Consider the following 25383-nt stretch of genomic DNA (forward strand, 5'->3'; position numbering starts at 1 on the left):
ATTCTCCTTTTCCCCAACCTGTAATTGGGACCAGAGGCTTTTCTAATCACAGCACCTCTTCTCTAAAATCAGGGACGGTGCTTCTCCCTAAAAAAAAAAACAAACAAAACAAAACATATAGATGATGAAAGATGCAACAGTTTCAGCCATCATGGCAGCATCGCTCCACAGAATTTCAGTCAGTCTGCTGGTCGATCTACCTCCGGTCGAGACTGAATTTGTACAGGCATTCATGGTGCCCAGAGGATAATTCCTAATGACTTTGCTGATGTCCACAATATCCCCTCTAGTGAGGTAGTTTTCAAAGTCTGGCGTGGTGTCCTCCCCCTCAGACAACATGGAGGCAGCTGCACTGCCTTTGCTGTCTCTGTGCGGTACAGTTTCCCTTCAGGTTAACGTTGCTAAGGCTACATGCTATCATTAGCTTGCACTTCTTTGCAGTTCACACACTGAAGCTTTGGTGAGTCACTTCTGCCAGTCCAAGTGAACCCAGCTCGAGGTACCGTTCATCATATTTCTGATGTTCTGGTTTGGCTGCTTTAGTTTCAGGCTACAATACTCTCAGTATAAAAAAAAAAAAAGACTACATTTTGCTACTTCAAGTATCTTAATTGTCTCCATAAGCTGTGTGTCACAGCCACTGCTGAACGTTCTCATAAGTGGGCCAAATATACATGCCAAGCTACAATAACTTCCAGTTGTTTTCAGAACACCAGCATCAACCTGTTTCTCTCATTTCAAACAGCATCTTTGCCTCATGTGTCTCTCTCAGTACCCCTCCCTCCCTGCAGCTCTCCTGTGCCCCCCCCTGGGGAGGCGCCTCACAGTTTGTCAGAATCAAAATTTCCAGAGTTTACCTCACTTTCATGGGAAGGCAGTGAGTGCTGAGGGCTGTCCAAATCCACAATTCATCAAGTGCACACAGGGCCTGAAGCGGACTTTGTGCAGGCTTCCAGTAGAGTCTGCTTAGGGTATAAATATAATATGTAACGTATTTATTTTTCAAAATGTTTTTATTTTTGTTGTATAAGTTTATTGATGTAGTAAGGTTTGAGTTAGGCTTAATCTGCAAGACTAGATGCACAAAGGTTTTTATTCATGTTCAGAAAAATACTTGTAAATGAGTTACAGGGTCAGAAATCTCAACTAATCTCCATGGAAACACGAGGTCCTCTGAGTTCCATCGCTTGTTGCATTTCATCCCCTCGCGGTCCAGCACCATCACAGACTTCACATGCCAGTCAAGTCCAGGGCTCGGTCCACAAGTCCGGAGGATTCGATTCAATTCAAGAGACCGATTTAAAGGGCATATAGAGTAGAAATTAAAAACACACAAATACACAAAAAAGAACACACAACTGGTGCAAGACAAACTGACAATGACAGGAAGAAAAAACATCAGTGCAAGAAAATAACAACGGTGCAAAAAAAACCCTATAATATTGTAATGACAACGACAATAGCATGAGAGAATAACATTACTAGTGCAAATAAATGACTGCACACATAAATAACTGACTGTACAACATTTAAGTGCAATAAAAAATGTAGATATATACAGCATGGGTGCATATTGGATTGGATTGGATTCCCTGCAGAATTAATTGTAAGCAATGTGATGTTTTTAGCTTTTCATCTTGAGCCATCTTCAGGTCCAAACTTGAATTTGGCTAATACTTAGTTTTATGACCAAACACCTGGGAAACAAACTCCCATCAGCCTCAGCTCTACTTTGTATTGAGTGCTAATTAGCAAACATTAGCATGTTGGATACTAAACTAACATGGTAACATACCTGCTAAACATCAGCATGCTAGCATTGTCATTGTAAGCATGTTAGCATACTGATGTTAGCATTTAGCTCATAGCACTGCTGTGCCTGAGTACAGCTTTACGGAGCTGCTAGCCTGGCTGCTGTTTGAACCTCTTCACTCTTGTCTTTCAGCCCTCCTATCTGTCGGGCCGAGGGAGACCTGACCGATGGAAGCCACAAGTTTTCACCAAACTCGGAGTCGTCATTAGAGCCTCAGAAAACCTGCGGTGAGTCTGCTACTTTTGCATATACACTGCACACGGACACACGCTTGCTTCAGAGGCTGTCCGCTCGCTGCCTCACTGACTCAGACCAAATCATTTTTGAGACTCATCCTTAAGTGGGTCAGAAGACCAGAGTTTCTGGATGTGCTCCCTTTCTGCTGGTAATCCCATTAATCTACATGCCCTTTCATGGTGCAATACTTTCATCTCACCTCAATATTTACAGCTAATCTCTCACGGTCTCTGTGCTTACTATCTTTTTTTGTTCGTTTCTGACTTCCTCTTTCATCTTTGGCCTGGACCCTTTCTCCTCCTCATTCCTTCACTTGTCCTCTACCCTGATTTTATTTTCTCCGCCATTTCTGATCCGTCATGGTCTGGTTTGGATTGATTTGTTGTCTTCTCCTCTCCATCTTTCAGGAGGTTTTTCCGAGACCTATGCAGCTCTTTGCGACTACAACGGAATTGGCTGCAAAGAAGAAGTGCAGTGGGTGAGGAGACTGTATAAAACCGCTTCTGTCTGTTGTGCTTTTACTAGAGCTAAGCTACTCCTATGTTATACGCAATTGGGGGAAAAAAAAAACTAGGATCTTTTTTATCTTGGCGTCCCATGTCTCTCTGACTCTGTTACAGTTGGTTTCTTTTCCTCTCATCTCTCCTCTCTTTCTTTTTCTTGCCCTGCATCTCTGCTCCAGGATGTTGATACCATCTACCACTCTCAGGACAACAGGGAGTTCAACTTACTGGATTTCAGCCATCTTGACAGCAGGTGACATAGTTTACTGACATCTTAACTACACCCAGGCTCATTACAGCACACGAGCATGCACTGCTTGGAGAGACACAATTAACTTCTGCCAAACTTAGACTGCAGCAGTACACAAGTGCAGTTAGTCAGTCAATGTGTGTGTGTGTGTGTGTGTGTGTGTGTGTGTGTGTACTCCAGCACATTGGGTTTGAAATGAAGCAATGATAATGGTGGTAAACTGCTGACTTTCAGCATTAATTTGAGATTGTTTACATCAGCTTCAGGGGGCATTTAGGGGACAGGAAGTAATTGGACACAAACTCATTATATTTTATATTTGTAAGTCCTGGTGCTGTCGATGTCTGGCAGTATGTGACCCATAGACATCAGCAGACAGTTGGCATGCTGCTTTGTGATGCTCTGCCAGAACAGTATTGCAGCCGTCTTCATTTTCCCTCCTGTGTTTGCATTGAAACACCTGCTCAGTTGCATTGGGATCTCTTGACTTGACTCCACCAGCTACTTTAAAAAACATAGCACTGAAAGTCCCAATGCAGATCATCATTTGTAATGATGGGTATGTATTAGCATGTGGTATGGTATATGTCTATAATAAAGTTATACTGGTGTAACTTCATCATGAATTCAGCAGCACTCAGAGACTTTTCTTCAGCTTTTTTTTTAAGCAGCGTGTGATGCACCTTATCCTCCTTATCCTCACTGTATTTGGCTGCAGTGTGAACAGATACAGACACACTCTTCTCTGCTATTGCTCTCCTTGCAGAGTTACCCCTCCAGAGGTTGATAGACGTGTCATTTTGAATTGAACTCTGGGACCTGTATTATTAAAATCCATTTGCAGTTCCCACCAATAACCACAGGTGCTGCCAATAAACCAGGACTGAAATCTCGTTGACTTTAACTGAAGCTGAAACTCATCACCTAACTTGTTTCGCTGAAATCCACTGTGTGGGAGTACAGACCCCAAAACAATAAAAACGCATCATCGTGCTAATACTTTCTGACTGCTCTGTACTTTTGGAAGATGTCTCTTCTTCCTGCATGCGTTCTCCATTATGCTGTTTTGCAAAAATGTTTCCCTGTACGGTACGGTGCATCCCTTCAGCTGTCAGTCCTCGTTTTATCTGACATTAGATTGGCTTTTTGTCTAACAAGACCCTCCCTGGGTGAAATTGTTGTGTGCATTAGTCTTGTACTCTCTCTGTGGCTCACTCTCCGTCCTATATCTCTGTTCAGTTTTGTTACAAGTTTGGGAAGATCATAGAGAAGGGGAATGATCTGCTTGTCAGAGGCAGAATCCAGGGCTCAGAAACAGCTGTAAGATGCCATATGTCTTCTCCTCCACCCCCCCCCACTGCTTTATTTAAGTCCCCCGTTTCCTTTCCTAGATGCACTGAGGAAGAGTGTGCTTGTCGTTCCAGCGCTGCCGTTCATGAAAAGATTTGGCAGCTGACACATGCAAATGGAGAATTCAGCCTGGCTTACTTGTCTTTTGTTTGAGGAATGTTTTGTCCTGAGAAAACCCTGAGGCCTATGGAATCTCTCTACTTTTCCTGTGTGTAGCGACAGCAGTCCTGACCGGAGAGGATACGTTCACACTTAAAAATGCATATCTCATCATAGGGCCGAAGCCTTGCTCTGCTGGTAAATCAAAAAGCCATTCATAGAAGCATGATTGCAGCAGCAACTCATGAATATATTAATGTCTTTCATATTGAGAGCTAAAATCACTGCATCACTGTTGTTTTTCCTCCAATATTTTATACAGTGTGTGATAAAGAGAGAGGCTTTGCAGGGGGAGCTGCCTGCGTGTGCTGTTCTTTTTTGTTTTTTTTTAACGATCTTCCGTTAATATATTGTTCCCATGAGCCCACAACCCAACGCTAAATATTCTCTTCCTGCTTTTCTAGAGAGGCTGTGTCAAATTGAAATTAATAGAGGAAGCACAGATTTGACAAAATAATCACCAAAAAAGAAAAAAAAATGGAAAGTGTGCAAATGACGAGAGAAAGGATCTCTGAGTGGGTTCTTACATGACAATGTGTCAGAGTCTGATTGTGGTGCATTACTCTCTTCCTTCCATCCTTGTCCTTCCACATTTCTATTCCCTCCATCTCCCCCAATTGAGCCCGTCTAGCGTTACCGCGGGCGACAGGGCGATGCTTTTTCTGCTGACTGCTGTCCGTCCAAACACCGGCTCTTTCCTCTTGACTGAAAGCGGACACCTTTTTTCTCTGGCCCTGTCTCCTTCTCTTGTTATCCACTTCCTGTGTTTTTCTCCCCTTTCATTTTCTTCAGTTCTCCCTGTCTTTTTCTGAATCACCCCCTCACACACACACACACACACACACACACACACACACACACACACACACACACACACACACACACACACACACACTCCTCTCTACAACACAGTGTCAACTTGCAGTGACAAGATAGAACCAACAGAGACAGGCAGAGTGTGAGTGTGTGTGTGTGTCTGTGTGTGTGAGAGTGAGTGAGAGAGAGAGAATCAGTCAAAGGATTGTGTGTTTGCATATATTTCTGTTTGTTTGTGTGAGAGAAAATGTCACACCTTGCCGCCCCAAGAAGTTCTTAGGGCACCTCTTGGCTTGACAGTCTCTCCTGTGTTTATACACACACACACACACACACACACACACACACACACACACACACATACACACACACCAACCAAAAACATCAGTCCTGGTACACTGGCTAACTTCTCCCCAACTTTGAATCTGTTACTGAATCAGGACAGCAGCTCCACAGCTCAGTGCCACCATCTGCCTCACATGTCACTGTTACTGCGCCTGAGTCACGCAGCGATGAGTCGCTGCTTCACAACACAGTCGTATGTTTCAAAATCCAACCATCTTCCAACTGGTGACGATGTTTTGTTGATGCAACTAGCAGCCAGTTTGCTATGAAATGTCTTATTAATATTTATGGTCCACAGAAGATGACTTAAAATGAATTCGGTGCCCTCTGACCTTTATACTCTCCTTCCACCAGTCGGGTCAGAATATGCCCCACTCAGTGGCTAAGATATTTTCATAAAGTGCTATAAATATTCATAGAGCCCACAGGGTAAATAGTAATGTTCTCGATGACCTCTGCTAACCTTTTGTCTACGACTACAAGAAGCAATTTCATTTGTTCATAAGAAATATGAAAATCTAAATGGCAGATTGCCGTGAAATTTACTGAGCATATTCATCCTCCCCAGAGGATGAAACCTGTTTATTCTGGACACCTCCTGACCTTCCCACTGTTTTACCTACAAGCTATTTCATAAGCTAACAAGCTTGTTGCCATGAAATGCTCTTGAGCACATTCATGCTCCAAGGGAGACTTTGATTCGAATGACTCCATGATGTTTTCTCCAGTGGCACCTCAGGACAAACTCTTATCTCTCCCTGTTAATTGTGAGAATTTCGAGGTGGAGGGAAAAGCCGGGATTAACTGTTTCCCCTGGTTTCCAGTCTTTGGAACCAGCTGCTGATTGTAGTTAACACATGAATGGTATCAATCTCCTCATCGAACTCGCTGCAAGGAAACAGTGTATCTCCCAAAATGTCAAAACTATAATTCAAACTTCATTTGTACCAGTTCGCAACACTTCATTCACAACATGCATATAAAAGAGGGCCACAATGACAAATAGGATCTTTGTGCACAATATACTATTTATTGTACAGACAGTGTTTGTGTGTGTGTGTGTGTGTGTGTGTACATTATTACAATATACAATATATCCAGTAAGAAGACTGTACTTGTGAGGACCATCTCTATATATATCAATATATCGTATAAGCTTTGTGTGACAATAATGACCAATAATAAACCTGGACAATTTCTGGTACCGAGCCTCTAGAGATCCACAGTAGGTACGTCATAAATGAAGCTCATATGATGCTCTTTCAGTTACTGTTTTATTTTTGTTATTCAGTTTTTTTTGCTGGAGTATCCTTTAGTGTGTGTGTGTGTGTGTGTGTGTGTGTGTGTTTGTGTGTGTGTGTGTGTGTGTAAAATATATAAATATATATACTTTGCTTGCCTGGGTTGATGGGGGTGGGGGGAGGGATGGGCAGTATGAAGATGCTCAGTGTGCTGTTGTGTTTGTGGATTCATCCATTGGTGATTGATTTATTGTGGGGGGGGGGGGGGAAGTAATTTAATCTTTAACCCTCATGCTAACACGGAGCTAATCTCGATCTTTATCTTAACATTGAATCCGACATGAATTGATCCGTGTGCAGAACTAAACAGGGACAGATTGACCCGCGGTGCTGACGTGTCGTCGTGTGCAACAACAAGACGACATGTAAAACACCAACACACACTGCCTGACTGAGACGTCATAGAGGTCAGTCACATGTCCTGCTGTCAAAACGGGAATCAACAGGCAGCGCTGATGATGAATCTTGACATGTGCATCATCTGCTGACACACACACATAGTCACACACATAGACACACACACACACACACACACACACACACACACATACATAGTCAGAATGGACTGGTCTGATGGCTGGCATGGAAATGAAAAAGGAACACAGCCTGTAGCCATTTTACTCCTCTGAGATATACTGTAATGGCCTGGCTACTGCAGTTACTGGCAACAGGACCCTCCCTGGCTGGATTACACACTTTCCTCCTCTCTCTTTCGTTCACTTTGTATTTCTCCTCCGTCTCTCTGCACTTCTTTCTTTCTCTCTCTCTCTCTCTCTCCCTCTCTCCCTCTCTCTGGGCTTATTCTCTTTCTCCATGCCTCCCCTCTCTCTGTGTGCTGCTGCTTGTTTGTCAGATGATGTATTGCAGGTGCAGCAGCAGTGTGGCTGTAGTTGGACCTTGGAGGATTCTAAAACTCTCTCTCTCTCCCTCTTTTCTCTCTCTTACTTTCTCTTTGTACCTCACAGACACACACAGGCTTGTCTGTGGGCTCTGTGTCTGTTTATGTACCAGTGGATGTAGCAGTATTTGAGGTCTGTAGCTGAGATCAGACTGTGGCTTTATTGAATAATCCACTGACCCGGCCATCGATCCTTACATCTCTCTCTGTTTTTTTCTTCTTCTTCTTCTTCTCTGCTTCTCCTCCTCAGCGGGGCTGCAGTATCAGTCATCTTTTAGAAAGCAGCCCTGCCCACAGTGTTCTCCCTGTCACAATGATAAACTGCTTTTTACCAAAGCAGGAGCAAAGAAAAAGTTTGGCCTACGATAATGTGAATTTATGGATCAATGACATCAAATGGTTTTGAGCAGATGGAGGTTGCTAATTTAAAGATTTGCATTTTATCTCTTAATATATATGTGTGTGTGTGTGTGTGTGTCCATTCCAGGGACTTGGCGGTTATTGTGGCATCCATTGCATACAACACCTGGTTCACCAAGCTGTACTGCAAAGACATGCGCATTGTAACTATCTGTTTTATCTTACTTACTTGTAAACCTTTTTGCCAGATGTAGACTATCAATCACTTTTCTTTGTTTAGTTTTCTTCTCTTATGTTTTCTCTGCCTGCCTGAATGTTATTAGAATACCTTTGTTTGTTTGTATTGACTTCTGTCCTGATGTGTTTAAAAAAAATCATGGTTGTAGCATCTGTTTGCATTTTCTAAGTCAACAAGTCATAAATACTAAATGAATATCAAGTTAAAAAAAGCAAGCTCAAAAGAGGACACAGAGTCAAGTTACCCTCTGCAAAGTTTTATGTACCTATTTAAGATGATGTGAATCTTTATTAAATATTCATAATGTGCATTAGAGTTAGTGATATCCATTTGATGTGAACTACATGGAAACAGTCTTCAAAAAGTCACACAGATAAATATAGTTTGAAAGGCATGAGATTCAATATATCGATCGTTAAAGCCCCTCAATACATGTTCTGAATTTTAAAGGTGCTCTGTGGAATTTTCTTGTAAACAAACTAAAGTTACATTTATATTTGATGTTACCCATCAAAACACATTGTGTGTGTCCTTGAACTCAAACAAAGAGACAAATGCATTTCCTTCGTCATGAAACATTTGCAAAGCTGATTTTAGTTTTGATATTTTAAATCTGGCGCTGTGTACACAGTATAAGTGTTTATGCGCCCTTGTGTGCACGATACAAACAAATATACAAATATACATGATACAAATCAGTTAGAGGTAAAATTTTGAAATAAAGAAACCTTTGTTATTAAGATTTATGGTAGTCTAACACAAAGAAAATGCACGACTGGCATCAGAATTTTTGAAGTTTTTGTTTATTTTTGTATCTGAAATCAAGCTCTGGGAGGCAAGTGAGTTTAGAGCAATTTCATAAAACTCCTCTAATAGTGTAAAATCTACAGTCCCTTTATCAGAGCTTATTTATAAATGGCCTAATCCTACGACTGTGAAGTCCTGTTGGTTGTAGTTCACTTTCTCTGCCTTGATTCTTCCATTTGAGCTGGAAACATTCAGTCAGAAGTTCATGTGTTACTTGTTTTCCGTCAGGGGTCGGAGGTGGTGGATCAAGTTCTTCACACAGTCAGCAAGTCCAACAGTCTGGAGGAGCTCACTCTGGAGAATGCAGGACTCAAATCGTAGGTTCCCTTTCTCCTATCTTCATCATCATCATCATCACCAGCCCTGCCTGTCACCTCCCTTTGTATGATCTAATTTTCTCCCCCTTTCTTCTCCCCACGCCGTCACCTGTCAAACACTTCTCCACCTCTCCTACTTTGCCCTTTTCCTTTCTAGTCCGTCTCCTCTTCCCCTTTGCTTGTATCCTATCTTTTCACTTCCATCTCTCTCATCTCACCTCTTCACCTTAGCTTTTCTCACCTCTCCACTTGTCCTCACCCTCCCACTCCTCTTCACCTCCTCTGCTGTCTTGACCTTTCCAATTCTGTCTCTCCTCCTCTTTCTTTCCCTCTCACCTCTCTTAACCTCCACTCTTTCATCCAATAAAGTGCCAATAAAGATCCCTCTGTCTGCCGCTGGCAGGTGTATTGTTTCTCCACTGAAACATTAGTGAGATTTTGGGCTTTACCTGGAAAGACATTTCACCCTCTATTCAGGGCTGGTATCATTTAGCAGAGTAGTTTCCTTATTAAGTATTAATTGAGATGAATTGTCTGCCTCGGGGCAAGATGATTTACTGCACCATAATGATGAAGTTACCAAGTTTTTAAACATTCCCTGTATTAAATCACTTCCAATAGAGCGGGCGATTTTTATTAGAGGCGATCCACAAGCACTGCACCAAACCAATCAACCGCTGAATCCACAAGTATGATATACTCAGAGAGATAGGATACTCCTACTACTAAACAGTGTATGACTTTAAAGGCTACCTCTGAATATACTCTGATATGTGATTTTTAAATACTCAAAATAAATGTAAGCTTGAAACGGGATTCTTGGGCACAAAAATGAAAGTATAGCACCGTAAAAGAAGTAGAAGTGAGTTATAGCCTTGTCAGCAAGCTGTTGCCTTTTTATGCATCCAGCAGTCTGAAGCAACTTTGGCATTCATCTTCAGTTAAGGATTCTGGCCAACAGATGAGTAAGGATTTGAATATTTACTCTGCTTTTTAGATCTGTTTTGGTTTTCACCAACTCCTGAGGGAAATAACTGACACTGTAAAGGCTTAATTATTTATATTCACTAGCTAGTTTCTCATTCTGTAATTTTGCTGCTTGGTGCTGGGGCAGGTAACACACAGTGGGTTTATTAGAGCCAAATTATTATTTAATTCAGGAAAAAATCTTTTAAATGAAATCTAAAGAATAACTGATTAATGATTGAGAATCTGATCAGGCTGGCAACGATTTAAAGGTCCCATATTGTATAAAGTTAGATGTCCATGTGTTGTTTGACTATAAAGCAGGTCTAGCTTTTATATTAACACTGTGAAAGTATCAAAGCCTCAGTGCACAGAGAAACCCACACAGCCTGTATTCAGAAACTGAACCTTAAAACCAGCCGTCAGGACTTCTGTAACTTTGTGATGTCACAACTAACGTCACCGCCCTCAGCCATGCCCCAAGCCCCGCCCACCTGGACCCACCATCCAGCCTTACAGGATTTGGTTTTTCTGAGTGTTTTAACTGAAATCTGCTATATTTTTATTCAATCGCTCAGAAAACAGTCAGCCAATCAGAGGAGAGGCTCAGAGCCTCTCCTCTGATTGGCTGACTGGCCTGTTGTTACTAGAGCTCCAGAGAGAAGCCCGAGAGAGGAGATGTAAAACTACATTGAGGTGGTTTTTGGTGCTTAAAACCACAAATATATCCATATACAAATAGATCCGTATATATGTATATATAATATGGATCAACACTTTAAATGAAACACAGAAGTGTAAAATACGGGACCTTTAATGGCGTGACTTGCTGCTTCAGACACATTGGGGTCGATACCAGAAAAGTATGAAAGTTCCCCACCCAGCCCTTCTCCCTCCCCTCATTTCTGACCATACAGTAGGTGACTGTTAACAAAAACTAATCTTTTACTGTCATTTATGATTTAAATGCATTTCCTCTACATTTTACCTTTACAGCAAAACGTAATTCAGATTGATTTAAATTTCTGCACAGTGACAATAAAACGTACACCCGTCACTAAGATATGTAGTTTTATTTATTTTATCAGATGCATTAAGGTGAATTAGGGAAATGTGTCCGGCAGATTTACTCAGTCCTGCAGACCAGCATTGAATTAGCAATTCTATAGAAAGCTCAATTTTCCTTTTTAACATTTTGTCTCCAGGGATTTTCCGCAGAAGATGGCGTCGGCTCTGTCGGAGAACCCAGCCTCTGTGATTCACTCTCTCAACCTGGCTCATAACACACTAGACAACCAAGGTACTGGCCTGGACTCTCTCTGAATTCCTTCTCCCTCCTACTGCTGTCTCTCTGAGGGAACCTCCGATTGTTCTTTTGCTTTTTATTTGGTTGCAGCTTTTGTTTGCTTTCAAAGAATTCAAAATCAATCCCTGTCCCCACAGAAGCCTCATTATCTGTTTCTCTTTCAAGTTATATGTCTATGACGGGTCCTCCTCTTTGGAGAAATGCTTTTATATTTCAGTCTCGCCCACAACTTGCCACACAAACTGAGCCTCTTGTGTTTCTCTCTCTCTCTCTCTCTCTCCCTCTCACACACACACACACTTATAGAGAAATGCAATTTTCAATTGTGTCTGCCTCAGTCACTGTTGATATATATTAACCACTATACACCTTTCTGCGCTGAGTGAGTGAGTGAATGAGTGGGTAAGTGTGTGTGTATATGTGTGTGTCAGGGTCAGGCTGTGCTTGCATGCAAATATCACTCATTAGCTAATTTCTGTCCTCCTGTCTGACACATGTCACTTCCACTCACTTCAATGAATTCTATGTGCTCACACTTGCCACCCTCTCTTTATGTATGTGTGTGTTCATGTGTGTGTTTCTGTGTGTACTGACAGTGTGTCCACTTACTTTATTGTAATTGGAGAGAAAGAAAAAGCACTGCCGCCTTAACTTCCACCATAATAGTGATAAAAAAACCCTGTAATAACAATAAGAATGACCTTCAGTGCTGTGCCTGTTTAGTTACAATGTGTTTTCTTACTTTTCTTTGCCTTTCAAAGTAAGAGCTCTGTACATGAATACATTAATAGAAGCTGAGAAAGCCAGGAAAATGCAGGAACCAGGAAACGAGGTTTGGCGTTACAATGAATTCCATTTTTAATAAAGCGGAGCCTTTCATATTATCATCATGGCTGCAGTTTCTTTAATCAAATGGCTGAGCTGAAAGTACGTTACGTAATCCAGCCTGGCATATGGTATTCATATGGGTTTGTCTCTGCACTGGGTATGTGGGAGAAAGTGAGATTGTGAAGTATGATGGTATTATGTTCTTGTAGCTGTAGCAGGCTATGCATGTGGGTTATAAGTGTGTTTAGTGTCTGTGTATGTTTTGAAGGAGGTGAATTTGCCACAGAGCATTTCATTGTTATGTGACAAAGCTGTGTGTGGGCTGATTTACTGTCGTAGTCATAACTCTTCAGCAGGGGATGGGTGTAGTGCTGTAAGCATCAATTATTTTCATTGTAGATTAATCTGTCGGTTATTTTCTTGATTAAGTGATTTCAGCATTTGGTTCTTTAAATAACAGAAAACAATACAAAATGTCCATCAACATGTCCCAACATAGTCTTCAAATTGCTCATTTTATCCAACTAATATTCCAAAATCCAACGGTTTCACTTCACAAAACCAGCAAAAATTCACATTTGATTGGTTGGAATTAATATTAATTATTCATTTTGGCTTTAGATAGGTAGATATGTGTGATTAAATTAAGCTTTTATTTTTTCTCCTCTCCTCTCATACCAGGAGTCTCCAACCTGATTCAACAGGTGTGTCGCCTCAACAAGGGACTGCGCCTCCTCAACCTCTCAAAGACCTCCCTGTCCTCCAAGGGTAGGAGTTGCTCCTCTGAGACACAGCAGCCCCTAGTGGCTGACACTTCACACAAACACACACACACACAATAAATGTTCAATTAAATTTTGGAGCTGGTGCAAAACTGTGTGTCTTGCTCAAAGACGCCTCAGCAGAGTGGAAGCTTGCTGTAAAAAGTCTCACAAACCACAATGCTGCCACATATGCAGTTTCGTTTGGGCTGGCATTTCCTCACACAGATCAACACACCCGTGCATGTACAGTAGGATCCATCTACCACATGATAATCAGGCCAGAATCATAAGTAGTTGATCTGTTTTCCCCCTAAAATCCTACAAAGGCATTAGTGCAGTGTCCCAGTTCTGTTGCTTTTATCCTGCAGAGTAGCGCCATCCTGCAGCATTACAGCAGATTCAAAAGATAACATTGATACAGATGTAAATCCATACATTAACAGCCTTATCCTTATGGTATTTTGATCATTATAACATATTTCAATGCATTTTTTAATTCTTTTTATAGCATTAATGGGTTATGATTATTTTTATCTGATTTAGCTTATATGAGTTGCAGAAGAGTAGTATGCTGCCCTCCGAAGGCAAAAGACACAAATTTGGTCAAAACTGAGTGAAAGAACTAATTCTGAATTTCTGATATCTGGTCTATGTTTACCATATGAAAAACTTTTATGCCACGGAAGATTAAATTTGTGAAACGGCATATAAAATTAGCAGTAACTACATAAATAAGCTAGAAAACAAACCACAGTAACTGCACTCTGGTTTGGTAGTAACGTTGAGGGAAAATAAACCCAGCTAAAGCTAACTAGCATAGCAGAGTAGAGGTAACTATTGTACCATTTGATGCTAGTGGATGCTAGCTATTTGCTTGCATATTAATAGCAGACAGACATAGCTAAACAGGGATTCATTATTTACCCAGAACTATGGGCTGTGAATAATGAAAAAAGTTTACTTTCTTAAATAGTTTATAGTTAAAGCGGATAAGAAAACTGAAAGATAACGTTCTGTTTAGATTATCTAAAGGTAGTATCATCTTTCTTCTAGTTGTGGTGTTGGTTCATCAGTATGTTGGGGGGGGGGGTTCTCTCTGTTACTTTTTCTGACCAGCTTGAAAACACTAAACCCTTGTATCTCAACTCCTCTGCCTCTGCAGTTACTGCTCTCTGCCTTTGTTGGGCAGCATGGATGAGGAGGATTTGAATGTAATTATAAGGCTGAAAGTTGGTGTTATACTCTGCTTCTGCAGCCTTATGTTAGATTTTTGTTTTTCCCCCTTCATTCTACACTCAATACTCCATAATGACAGTGTGAAAACATTTTAGAAATATTTGCAAATGTATTAAAAAAGAGAAACTGGAATATCACATTGATATAGATATTCAGATCCTTTGCAATGAGCTCAGGAGCTTCCCATTTCTCTTGATCATCTTTGAGATGTTTCTACACCTTGATTGGGCATGATTTGTAAGGGCAAACACATCAGTCTAAAGTCTCACAGCTGACACTGCATATCAGAGTGAAAACCAAGCCATGGGGTCAAAAGACCTGCCTGCAGAGCTCACAGACAGGTTTCTGTTGAGGTGCAAATCTGGTGAAGGACACAAGAAAAAATTCTGCTGCACTGAAGCAGAGCCTTGTTCCATACTACCTTCTTTAATGGAGGTAGTATGGAACAACCAGGAGCCTTCCAGAAGCTGGCTGCACAGCCAAACTGAGCAATCGAGGAGAAGGGCCTTGGTGGTCACTGTGGCTGAGCTGCAGAGATCCTGTGTGGAGATGGAGAAACTTGAATTGTTTGGCCTCAATTCTAAACATCATGTCTGGAGAAAACCTGGCACCGCCTCATCTCCTGCCCAGCACCATCCCTACGGTGAAGCATGATGGTGGCAGCATCTGCTGTGGGGGGGCGTTTTTCAGCAGCAGGTTTGACAGATTTGACAAGATACACTTTATTGTCCCCACGGGAAAATGTGTCTTTGTACTCACACGTAACTGCCTCCATAGTAATGTAAAACAAATAACAAACAACATATAAACGAAGCGGCACATACTGTAGCAAATCATTGCCACAAATTACACATTACACACACTGTGTGTGTAATATCACACATATTGCACATATTACACAACCAGTGATAAAGTGATAAGAACACCATGAAGCTAGCGCACAACCCCTGCAGCATCAGGCAGCATTATTTAAAATTTTAATTGAGGTTGGCACAAATGAGTTTTTAAAACAGTCGGGTTTACATTGTGGTTCTCTGTATCGTCTGCCAGAGGGAAGAGCTCTTACTCATGGAAAACATCAGATGGGTCGGACAATATTCTCTGTGCTTGCCCGAGTACAGGCTCCTTTTATATAGTTATCTTATTGGAAGGACTGGTTCATCTCTCCCCATAACCTTCACTGCATGCTGAACCAGACAGCAAGCTTTTAAGTGTACACTGAGATTGCTTTAGCATGATGACATCCCATAGCTGACTGCTCCCTAATACAGCCTGGTAGAATAAGAACATATTCCTCTGTTCCACCGCTGTACACCCTGAGTCTGAGTAGGAAGTATAATCACATCATCATGTATAACCACTGGACTGCGATCCCCCTCTGACCTGGGGTCCAGAACCCTCTCCTCGGTTTTTCTCACATTTAGAATGAGATGGTTGGTATCACACCACTGCACAGAGCTCTCTGCAGAGGGAAAGCTTTACACATATATCCTTAATGAAAACCTGATCCAGAGTGCTCGGGACTTCAGACTGGGCTTCACAGTCAACAGGACAAAGATCCTATATGCACAGAGCCAAGGCAACGCAAGAGTGGCTTAGGCCCAACTCTGTGACTCTCTTTGAGTGGCCCAGTCAGAGCCCCGACTTGAACCCAGCCGAACATCTCTGGAGACGGTCCCCAACCGAACCAGACAGAGCCTAAGAGGATCTGCAGAGAAGAGTGGCAGAAAATTCCCCCAAATCCAGGTGTGCAAAGCTGTTTGAGTCATACCCAAGAAAATTGAAGGGTGTAGTTTCGTTCAAAGATGCTTCAACTAAGTCCCAGAGCAAGGTGTCTGAATACTTTTATCAATGTGATGTTTCAGTTTTTCCTTTTTGTTTTTGTTCTGTTTTCACTTTGTGAAAATGTAGATTGATGAGGGAGAAGGGAAAAAAACGAAAAGCTGCAACAAAAAGTGAAGTGGTCTGAACACTCTCTGAATGCACTGCATATATTTGCCACAGACAATGACCTTCGTACCCTGCCAGTCTATGTTATGAATGGGAAAACCACAAGAGGTGTGATTTTTACAAAGGCAGTGATTCGGCGAGGAATGCAGTGATGGTGCTGACCTTGAATGGGTGGGTGCTGGTATGACTTTGCAGGGGCTGGGCATTCTTTGTTGAATATTTATAGATCCATCTCTCTCTCTCTCTCTCGCTCTCTCTCTCTCTCCCCCCGTTCACTCCCCTCCCTCTGTCTTCTGTCTCTAAAACACCTACACATATGCCGACACAAGCACGTACACACACAGGCAAGATACATCTTGCATGTTTTCACACCTCCTGCTCCCACACACACACACACACACACACACACACACACACACACACTTGACACTGTCACACAGACCGGATGGCTTCGAAAAAAGTCTCCACTTTCAGAAGAATCGAGCAGCTGATAGATACATGTAGGGGGAGGGAGGGGAGGGGAGGGTAGGGGGGGAGGATTAGACACCCTGTCCCCTCTTCCCCTCATTTCGCTCCTAATCGCTACAAATAAGGGATGAAGAGCTTAGTGCCTTGCCAGCTTCAGAGCGGCACATGCGGGAGCTGGCTCCCAGTTCTAAAGAACAGGGAGAAACGCACTTCCTGCAACTGCTGGCTGTAATGGAGGACATATGGTAGAGTGAACAGCACGCAGAGTAATGGCGGTTGTTAGACTTTTTGTTTTACTCGTCGCTGCTGATAGATGTTCCTCCCGTGTTGTTGTTGTTGTCGTTGGGTCTATATTTAATCCTCGGCTTGCCGCGGCGTGCTGTGCTTTGCGTCAGTGTTGCAGGGTGAGGATTTTAATGAGGGGCTCCTTCAGGCCCGTGGGTGTAATTGCGAAGTGATCTGATTTGAGAAAATGGGTTTTCTTTTTTTGTTTTTGCATTTCAGGGGGTGCACTCGGATCCTGGGATAGGCGGAAAAAACGTTTCTGGCTTCCTCCAAAAAGCTCTTCTCACACTAGCCTGAGCTCACCAGTCTCTCCGCAATTATATTTGTACCACAGAGCCTGCTCACCCTCCTCCATTATGTAGTTTTGTATTCATTAGTCGCTAATAAGTCACGTCCAGAGCAATAAATTGTCCCACTGAAAAAAACAGGCTGATTATAAGGTGATTAAATGACTCAAGGATGAATATAACTTGTTTTGTTCTTCCTCCTCTGTCGCCCCCCCCCCCCCATTTAGGTGTTGTGTCTCTGTCGCAGGCGTTATGTTCAAGTGATGACTACTCCAACTCTCTGCTGCACCTGGACCTGAGCAAAAACCCCGGGGTTCTGTCCGGAGAGGACGCCACAGTGAGGAACACACATTCAAAAACACAGTATCAGCGTCTATGAAAAGGATTCACCCTCCTGGAATTTGTTTATGTCTTGAGTGATCAGTAATGAGACTGTAACCTTCCTCGCATTAATACATGAACCACACACACATGCCATCACATTTTCTACATGGCTCTCCATCATTTGACGTTTGGACTGGCCACTTGTAATTATTTCATCTCTTGCATCCTCTTCTTCTGCAGTTGTTTAACGGCACCTGACTCATTATCACAATGCTCCCAACTCGTTATATTTAAATGACGGAAGTGGATAGAAACATGCATTAATTAGCATTTTCTTTTCACAACTTTCTTGAAATTGGGTTATAACCTGGAGTGGAAACCTTTGTTTCTTTATTTGGATCCCCATTAGCTTCCACAAAGTGGTTTTACAACATTTAATCAAAAGGGGATTTAATGTCGGGCGGCACGCCGGTACAGTGGTTAGCACTGTCACCTCACAGCAAGAAGGTTCTGGTTTTGAACCTGCTGGGTTGGCTTGGGCCTTTTCTTTGTGTTTGCCTGTGTGGGTTCCCTCCTGGTTCTCCAGCTTCCTCCCACAAACCAAAGACACGCAGGTTAATTGGCGACTCTAAATTACCCGTAGGTGTTAATGGGTGTTTGTCTCTGTATTTCAGCCTTGTGATAGACTGGCAACCTGTGCAGGGTGAAGCCCTTCCTCACCCAGTGTCGGCTGGGATCGGCTCCAGCTCTGGATAGTTGGTGTGGCTAATGAAGGAATGAAAAAAGAATGAATGAACGGACTTAATGTCACCAGAAAAAGAGCCTTAAATGTCGAAGTGAAAACAGATTTTGACAAAGTGACAAACTCAATGAATCATAAAACTACATGTTTGCATAAATATTTACCCATTCTTCTTTGTACAGCTGCTCACGCGCTGACGGGGTGTTTGGGAATCGTGAGCAAACTGCATTTTCCAATCGGGCCACAGATTCTGCTTTGGATTGATTCTCGGCAGCTCCACTACATTAACGCTGCTGATTTCAAGCCGTTCTTCTGTAGCTTTGGCTTCATGCTTGGGCTTGTTTCTGCAACAATATCTTTACTGTATCCCTACAGTATGATGCCGCCTCCACTATAGTTCACACTGGGGATGTTATGTTATGTTTATCGTTATGTCTGATGGCCAGAAAGCTCAGTTATGGTCTCATCAGATCACTGAGGCTTCTTCTACCTGACTTCAAAGTTTCCCATGTGCCTTGTGGCAAACAGTAGCTCAGATGTCAGATGAGTCTTTTTCATATCGCTGTGAAAGGTGAAACATCCGACCAACTGCAGATTCATACTCCGTCTCTCCAATCTGAACCTCTGCGGCATGAAACTCCTCAGAGGTGTCACAGGTCTCCGAGTGGCCCTCTCTCACTCGTCTCTTCGTCCGGTCACTCAGCGGATTTACAGCTGTGCCCAACTCTCTACTTTTCTTACTGATCGATTCAACTGGACTCCAGGGGATGTTCAGTGGCTTGGAAACGTTCTTGTAAGCGTCTCCTGGCTTTTCAGTCAGCTTTTTTATGGAGTTGCTCGGAGTCTTCCTTTGTCTTTAAGGCGGTAGTTTTGCCACAAAACAGACTCACAAAATTTCCGCCATCCCAGCTACAGGTGCATTTATACTACAGTCAGCTGAAGCCTATTGCACACAGGTAATCTCCATTTAATTATGTGGTTTTTAAAACCCATTAGCTTTCGACATGCTTAGTATTTTATATCGGTAATTAATTTAGATCACTTTCTGGAGATATGCTCTCACTTTGATATTAATGTTTTTATCTGTTGATTAATGTCAAAAAAGCCAAATCAAATCTGCTTTGATTCATTGTTGTAAAACAAAACATGAAAAATTCCAAAGGGGGTGAAAACATTTTATAATCGCTGTATATTTGGTGTAAACAGTTCTGTGCAGAGGTTTTAGGCACTAAAAGTAAAGCGAGGAGGCTTTCAAACATGATGCCATGAATAGTTTTTATTTATCAATTCACTTTATTGCAGTAAACAAGAAAAAAAAACTAAGTACTCTCATGTCCCAAATCATGTAATCCCAGACTGAGTGTATGATGTTGAGATCAGAGCTCTGTGGAGGACGGACCATCTGTCGCGGGACTCCTTGTTCCTCTTGTCCCTGAAGAAAGGAAACCCTGGAGGGACTGATCAGACACCTTCCTGATGATATTGCATGATGGATAAGGATATAAACATCTAAAGTGCCTACAGCTTTTGCACAGCACTATATATAGCATGTAGGTATATTTTCTGTATTGATTTTCTAATTGTTTTTCCTGTGCAGAACCTGTACCTGTTCCTGGCCCAGCCCAACTGCCTGGTCCATTTGGACCTGTCTGGGACAGACTGCACTGTGGACTCGGTATGTACTCACTGTCTCTGTAACAGTCACTATCCACCTATCTGTGTCCGATCTCATCTCTGGGATGGGATTCAGGCCAAGAAACAGAAAGGCGTAGCGTCCTGAATACGAATGGCCCACTGAGCAAAAACACTGTTACCTCAGTTGACTCACAGCCTTTCTCTGAGCTCCTCTGTGCATAAAGCCTTGAGTGAAAGCTATTAGAAGGCACTATAATACAAATGTATACCCGCTTATGAATTATACAAATGATCCATTGTATGAATGGCATGCACGAGCTTTTGTCTCGTGTATTTGTTCACATCTTTGTCACTTCAAAGAGATGAATTTGTCTGTGTTGTCACTGTGTCTAAATTTAAACTGCGTCTGCCACTGTGACAAAACAGTGTCTTGCTGCATTAGCGGATACGCTAGCAGCTGAAAGGATGACAGAGCTTTCCCTGTGAAAGACTTCAGTGACCACGCTTCAATGTTTCTGCCCCTGCTGGTTACTGCTGAGACGGCACTTCTGCCTAGTTCACTGTGGATACACCAGACTTGAAAGTTACAGCTGTACTCGGGATGTTGCCGGTGTCCGTCTCCCTCTGGAAGATGTAGAGTTTTGTGAGGAGTGCCGGTTGATCGGGAGGTCACATTTATTGTTTATGTCTGCTGCGTTGTCAGTGCTGTATCGGCTGCTGAGGGCTGGACGCGCAGCGGGGACATGCAAGGTTAGATCCAACAGACATAAATATCCTTTTTTTCATTTGTCCTTCTGCTGCAGGGAGGTTAGAGGTCAGTGTCCGCTACAGATCTGCTCTGAGCTCTGCTCGTGCTCAGTGACACCTCAGCAGAACAGTGAACCAACCCCCCCCCCCCACCCCCCCCATGCCGCCATGATGTCCTGTCATAGTACACATTTTTATCCCATTGCTGATTCAGTACTGTGTTCTTCCCAGTGGTGGACTATAAAGAAGTACATTTACTCTACTTTACTGTACTTGTGGAACGTGTACTCTTATTTTATTCTATTTTATACGTACTCTACATTTTAGAAGTAAATATTGCGTTTTTTTCTTTCCTACATTTATCTAACAGCTATTGTTACTGGTTACTTTGCATATTTTGGAGATTATTTTTCTTGCAAAACATGTAATCAGCTTCTCCTTGATGCATTGTTCACTGATAAGATAAGAAAATGCCGGCACTCGCAGTTAAATAGTCTTATTATTTAATATGGGGCAATCAACGGACGCGTTTCTGTTTTAGCCATCATCAGCGTAAGAAACAGTGTTGTTCATTGTTGTTATCAGGTCATTTTAGTCTAGAACTTGAGTCATTCATTAAGTTAAATAAATGCATAAGAAAAGATCGAAGAAATACGTTGGTGTAATACAAATATTTGAAGCTGTTTTCAGTGCAAGTTGTGTCAAGATAAAATACATTTTTCCTAACTAGCTCTGTGGCCTGCCTGGAGCACATCTGAAACAAAATACCAGAATGCCTTTTTGATGAATGATAGCTGTCAGCACTAACCACCATGACAAACACACACACACACACACACACACACACACACACACACACACACACACACACACACACACACACACTGCATGTCCCTGTGACTGCTTCACAACAAAAGTCACCCTGTGAACGAGCAGCAGTAGGAAATGATCAGTTTACATTAGCAGTAACTCGATAACAGTGTTAAGAGAGTGAACAGTGAGGCTGATGTCAGTGAGCCACGATCACAGACTGGACTGCTGCATTACGTGCCGCATCATTTCATGTGAATCCCTTGGACATGTGGACTCACAATGAAAACTAACAATGAAAACCACCATATAACGAGGTCATTTTCAAATGTAAACACACTGAATGGTTCTTGCAGTGGATTTCGGTTCAGGCTGTGTTACAGAAACTTCCTATCTTAAGTTTTAAGACATGAAAAGTATAAGACAGGATTTTTCCCAAACTGGTATTACAGCAGCAAATCCTAATTTAAGAAAGGATAGCCGATGATATGACTTTCACTTTTCCATCACTTAGGGGAACGGTCTCATCCAATGTTGCTCATCTTTTATCGCTTTTACACAACCAACGAAATGTCAACAGGCTGAACTTAGAGGCTGATCAGAGATGCTAACGATGTGTTGTGGTTTGACGACGAAACACTAATTTGTAGAAACAGGCTTATCTTATCTCCCGTGTTACTGTTGTTGTTGTAAATCTCACCAAAAAAAACTCACCTGTCTCGAAGTTGAGAGCCCGTCGTTGTTTTAGTTCCATTGTTTGTACGATTTCAATGAGAAATCTAATGGGTCAGTGAGATGAGATGAGGAAAAGTAGCATCTGTTGCTAGGTAACAGACACAAAAGTTGATAACTGATGTTGGATTGAGTATTTAGGATTTCTTAACCTGAGATAAGACGGGATGAAATAAGATGAGATAGGGACATTGACTTCAGAAATATTCATCTGTAATGGCTTTTTTCCTTAATCAGATCCTAATAACCCAAATTACCATGGTTACCAAACAGTTAAAATAGGATTTGCAAGTTAGGAAATTTCTATAAAACGGCCCTAGGATTTTAACTTTAAACTGCCTCAGACTTAATGAAGCAACTGCGCCTCGACCAACTACAACGGCTCACACATTAAATATTAATACTATTTTATTATTCTACTTGTGTTACTTTTTTAAAAAAGGATTTTGAGTGGGGGAAAAAAAAAACAAAAACATTGTTGTTCTACTTATACTTCAGTGAAGGGTCTTAATTTCTCTTCCAGCCGTGGTTCCTCCCTCCCTCCTCTTCACTGCGATGTGTTTGCTCTCCTCACTCGCTGCACGTCACTTTTAAACACCCGGGAGCAGCGAGCTTGTCGGGCAGGAATCGGTTCCATGGAGGAACAGTCCGACCTGTGAAAACTAATCCTCCTCCCTCTTGTTAAAGCGGGCCATGGATTTCGTGTTGAATTATGTGCATGAATGGAAGTCAGTGTGTCTGTTATTTTTAAGTTCTCAATATTTGTCTGTCTTTATCTCTTTTAAAAACTCCCCTTCAGACCAGCAGACTAGAATGGCTGCTTCATGTCCTGTTTTGTTAATTATCATTTATCCTTGAGAGAAACTGTCTGAGGGAGGATTTGTCTTTTTTAGTGTTGGCCTGTGGGATTGAATTATTAATAAGTTCCTTTTTTAATCTGCGCTGACATACCATCGCCGGTCGATTAGTCAATTTGGGTGATGGATCACAGTGCCAGGGAAAAATGGATTTGTCTGATAGTTTAACCTCTCACAAGTGATGAGATGATACTTAGAGTCTTACCAGAAATTGTTTTTTTTTGATGCTGCTCATATTTGCTCGGAGCACTCTCCTGTTCACAAACGCACGTACTTCTTCTTTATTTCAAGATAAAATGGGTCATGAGGTTTGCGAAACACTAATTTCCTATATTTTCCGCAGCCTTTTAGTTTGAAAGTGAGCGATATCTTCAGAAGAAGAGAGCTTGAGTTGATACACACTTGGATGGATGGTGGCTGAATGTCTGTGCTGCAGCATGATGTTATGTAAGCAGGGAAACTGCAGGTGACACAGCACGTTTGATTTCTTACACGTTTTTCTCAGTTTTTAATATGAAACTTGACGTTTGATGGATAGTCAATATAACAAAATGAGGAACTGTGAGTAATTCATTTTTTCCCTGGTATGGGTAAAGCTTGACTTTGATTCAGTGTAATACAATTACACTTCTTATTGCCCATTTGGTCCTGCTTTCGGGAATTAGTTGACTTCTCTGACAGATGAGCACTTTCCGTACGCACTTTGAAAGACTGGTAGAAACACAGTGTCTGCTATATTTCACTCAGCTGCTGTAGCTAGCTGCATTGACCCTTAAATGGACAAGAATTAATCAAGAAAAACCCCAAAACACGATTTCTTCTTCTTTTATGAATTCATAGTTTTCTATTTAGCATATAGATTTAAAAAAACATTCAAAACTTTTTTGTCAGACTGTTAGAAAAGTTTTATACCCTAAACATTTTCTGTGGCCATAAATAGTGGAAATGCTGCAATGAGGTAACTTCTCAACAAGTGAATCAATAGTTCAACTCAAGCTTCAATTGATTTCCAGGCTGTAAAGGAGTGAAAACTACACGGAAAATCCTTGTTCTTTTTCAAATTGCCAGAGGTATGAAAATGGAATTCAAATTTCACTCCCACATTAAAATAAAGTTCTGTATCAACCGTAAAAAAATAAATATTTTAAAGTGAAAAACTTTTTCATTGAATTGAGACATTTTGAACTATATGTATGTATGTATATATATATATATATATATATATGTATGTATGTGTGTGTGTGTGCGTGCGTGTGTGTGTGCGTGCAGCCAGTTGTGATGAAAGAAGAACTTAGATACAAGCAACAACCAAACACCAAAAATAACAATATAAAATAAATAATTGAATAATGATAATAATAAAAAAATAAAAAAATATTTAAATTACATAAGTAAGAGTCTTGCATTCAAAATCCTACTTAAGTAAAAGTATTTAAAGCAAAATTTAATTAAAAAATCTAAAGTAAAAACACTCATAAGAGTTTTATTTTTGACTCTAGGTTTAACTACTTTAAATACAGGTGGGCTGATTAGTCCATTGGTTCCCAACCTGTAAAGGTTCCCAGGAGAAATCTGAGGGGTCATGAGATGATTAAAAAAGCTGCAATACACAAGTTTATATTCATTTGTTGGACTTTCTCTAATTTTTCTTTTGTGTGATAATTTCACCTCTTTGTGCTTTGATTAATTTAGATTAAACCAAAAGTCTCTTTGGTGGAAATGCTAATAACTCATAGACATCTGAAACTAGATACTGATTTTCTGCGTGTTGTCACAAGCCAAAAACGTTGAGAGCTTCCGGTTTAAATCTTAACCGATGCCTTGTGCTTTTATGACGTTATCATATGTTGTTTTATCTTAAGCTGTCAGATAAACGTAGCGAAGTAAACGGCACAATATTCTCCCAACTGAAATGTTGCGGAGCAGAAGAAAAGCTGCAGATGCTGCTCACACGCTGGGATCATCAGTGACTATCTGAGCCAAACAGCAGAACACAGTTCGTGCTCTGCTCACATGTACATAGCAGTAATGGAGCATCTTCCTCATCTCGAG

General features: G+C 41.5%; 1 protein-coding gene across 2 annotated transcripts in view; it reads left to right on the forward strand.

The window, feature by feature from the left end:
* carmil3 (capping protein regulator and myosin 1 linker 3) overlaps positions 1 to 25383 on the forward strand; it is an 88438-nt gene that overhangs the window by 22547 nt on the left and 40508 nt on the right. For both annotated transcript variants that reach the window (XM_056392330.1, XM_056392331.1), the window contains exons 7-15: positions 1946 to 2040; positions 2458 to 2528; positions 2733 to 2806; positions 8160 to 8235; positions 9306 to 9394; positions 11566 to 11660; positions 13176 to 13262; positions 17712 to 17821; positions 20148 to 20225. In XM_056392330.1, coding sequence (XP_056248305.1) covers positions 1946 to 2040; positions 2458 to 2528; positions 2733 to 2806; positions 8160 to 8235; positions 9306 to 9394; positions 11566 to 11660; positions 13176 to 13262; positions 17712 to 17821; positions 20148 to 20225 — 775 coding nt within the window. The remainder of the gene's footprint in view (positions 1 to 1945; positions 2041 to 2457; positions 2529 to 2732; positions 2807 to 8159; positions 8236 to 9305; positions 9395 to 11565; positions 11661 to 13175; positions 13263 to 17711; positions 17822 to 20147; positions 20226 to 25383) is intronic.

Source organism: Seriola aureovittata, chromosome 12 (assembly GCF_021018895.1).
Source record: "Seriola aureovittata isolate HTS-2021-v1 ecotype China chromosome 12, ASM2101889v1, whole genome shotgun sequence".
Taxonomy (NCBI): domain Eukaryota; kingdom Metazoa; phylum Chordata; class Actinopteri; order Carangiformes; family Carangidae; genus Seriola; species Seriola aureovittata.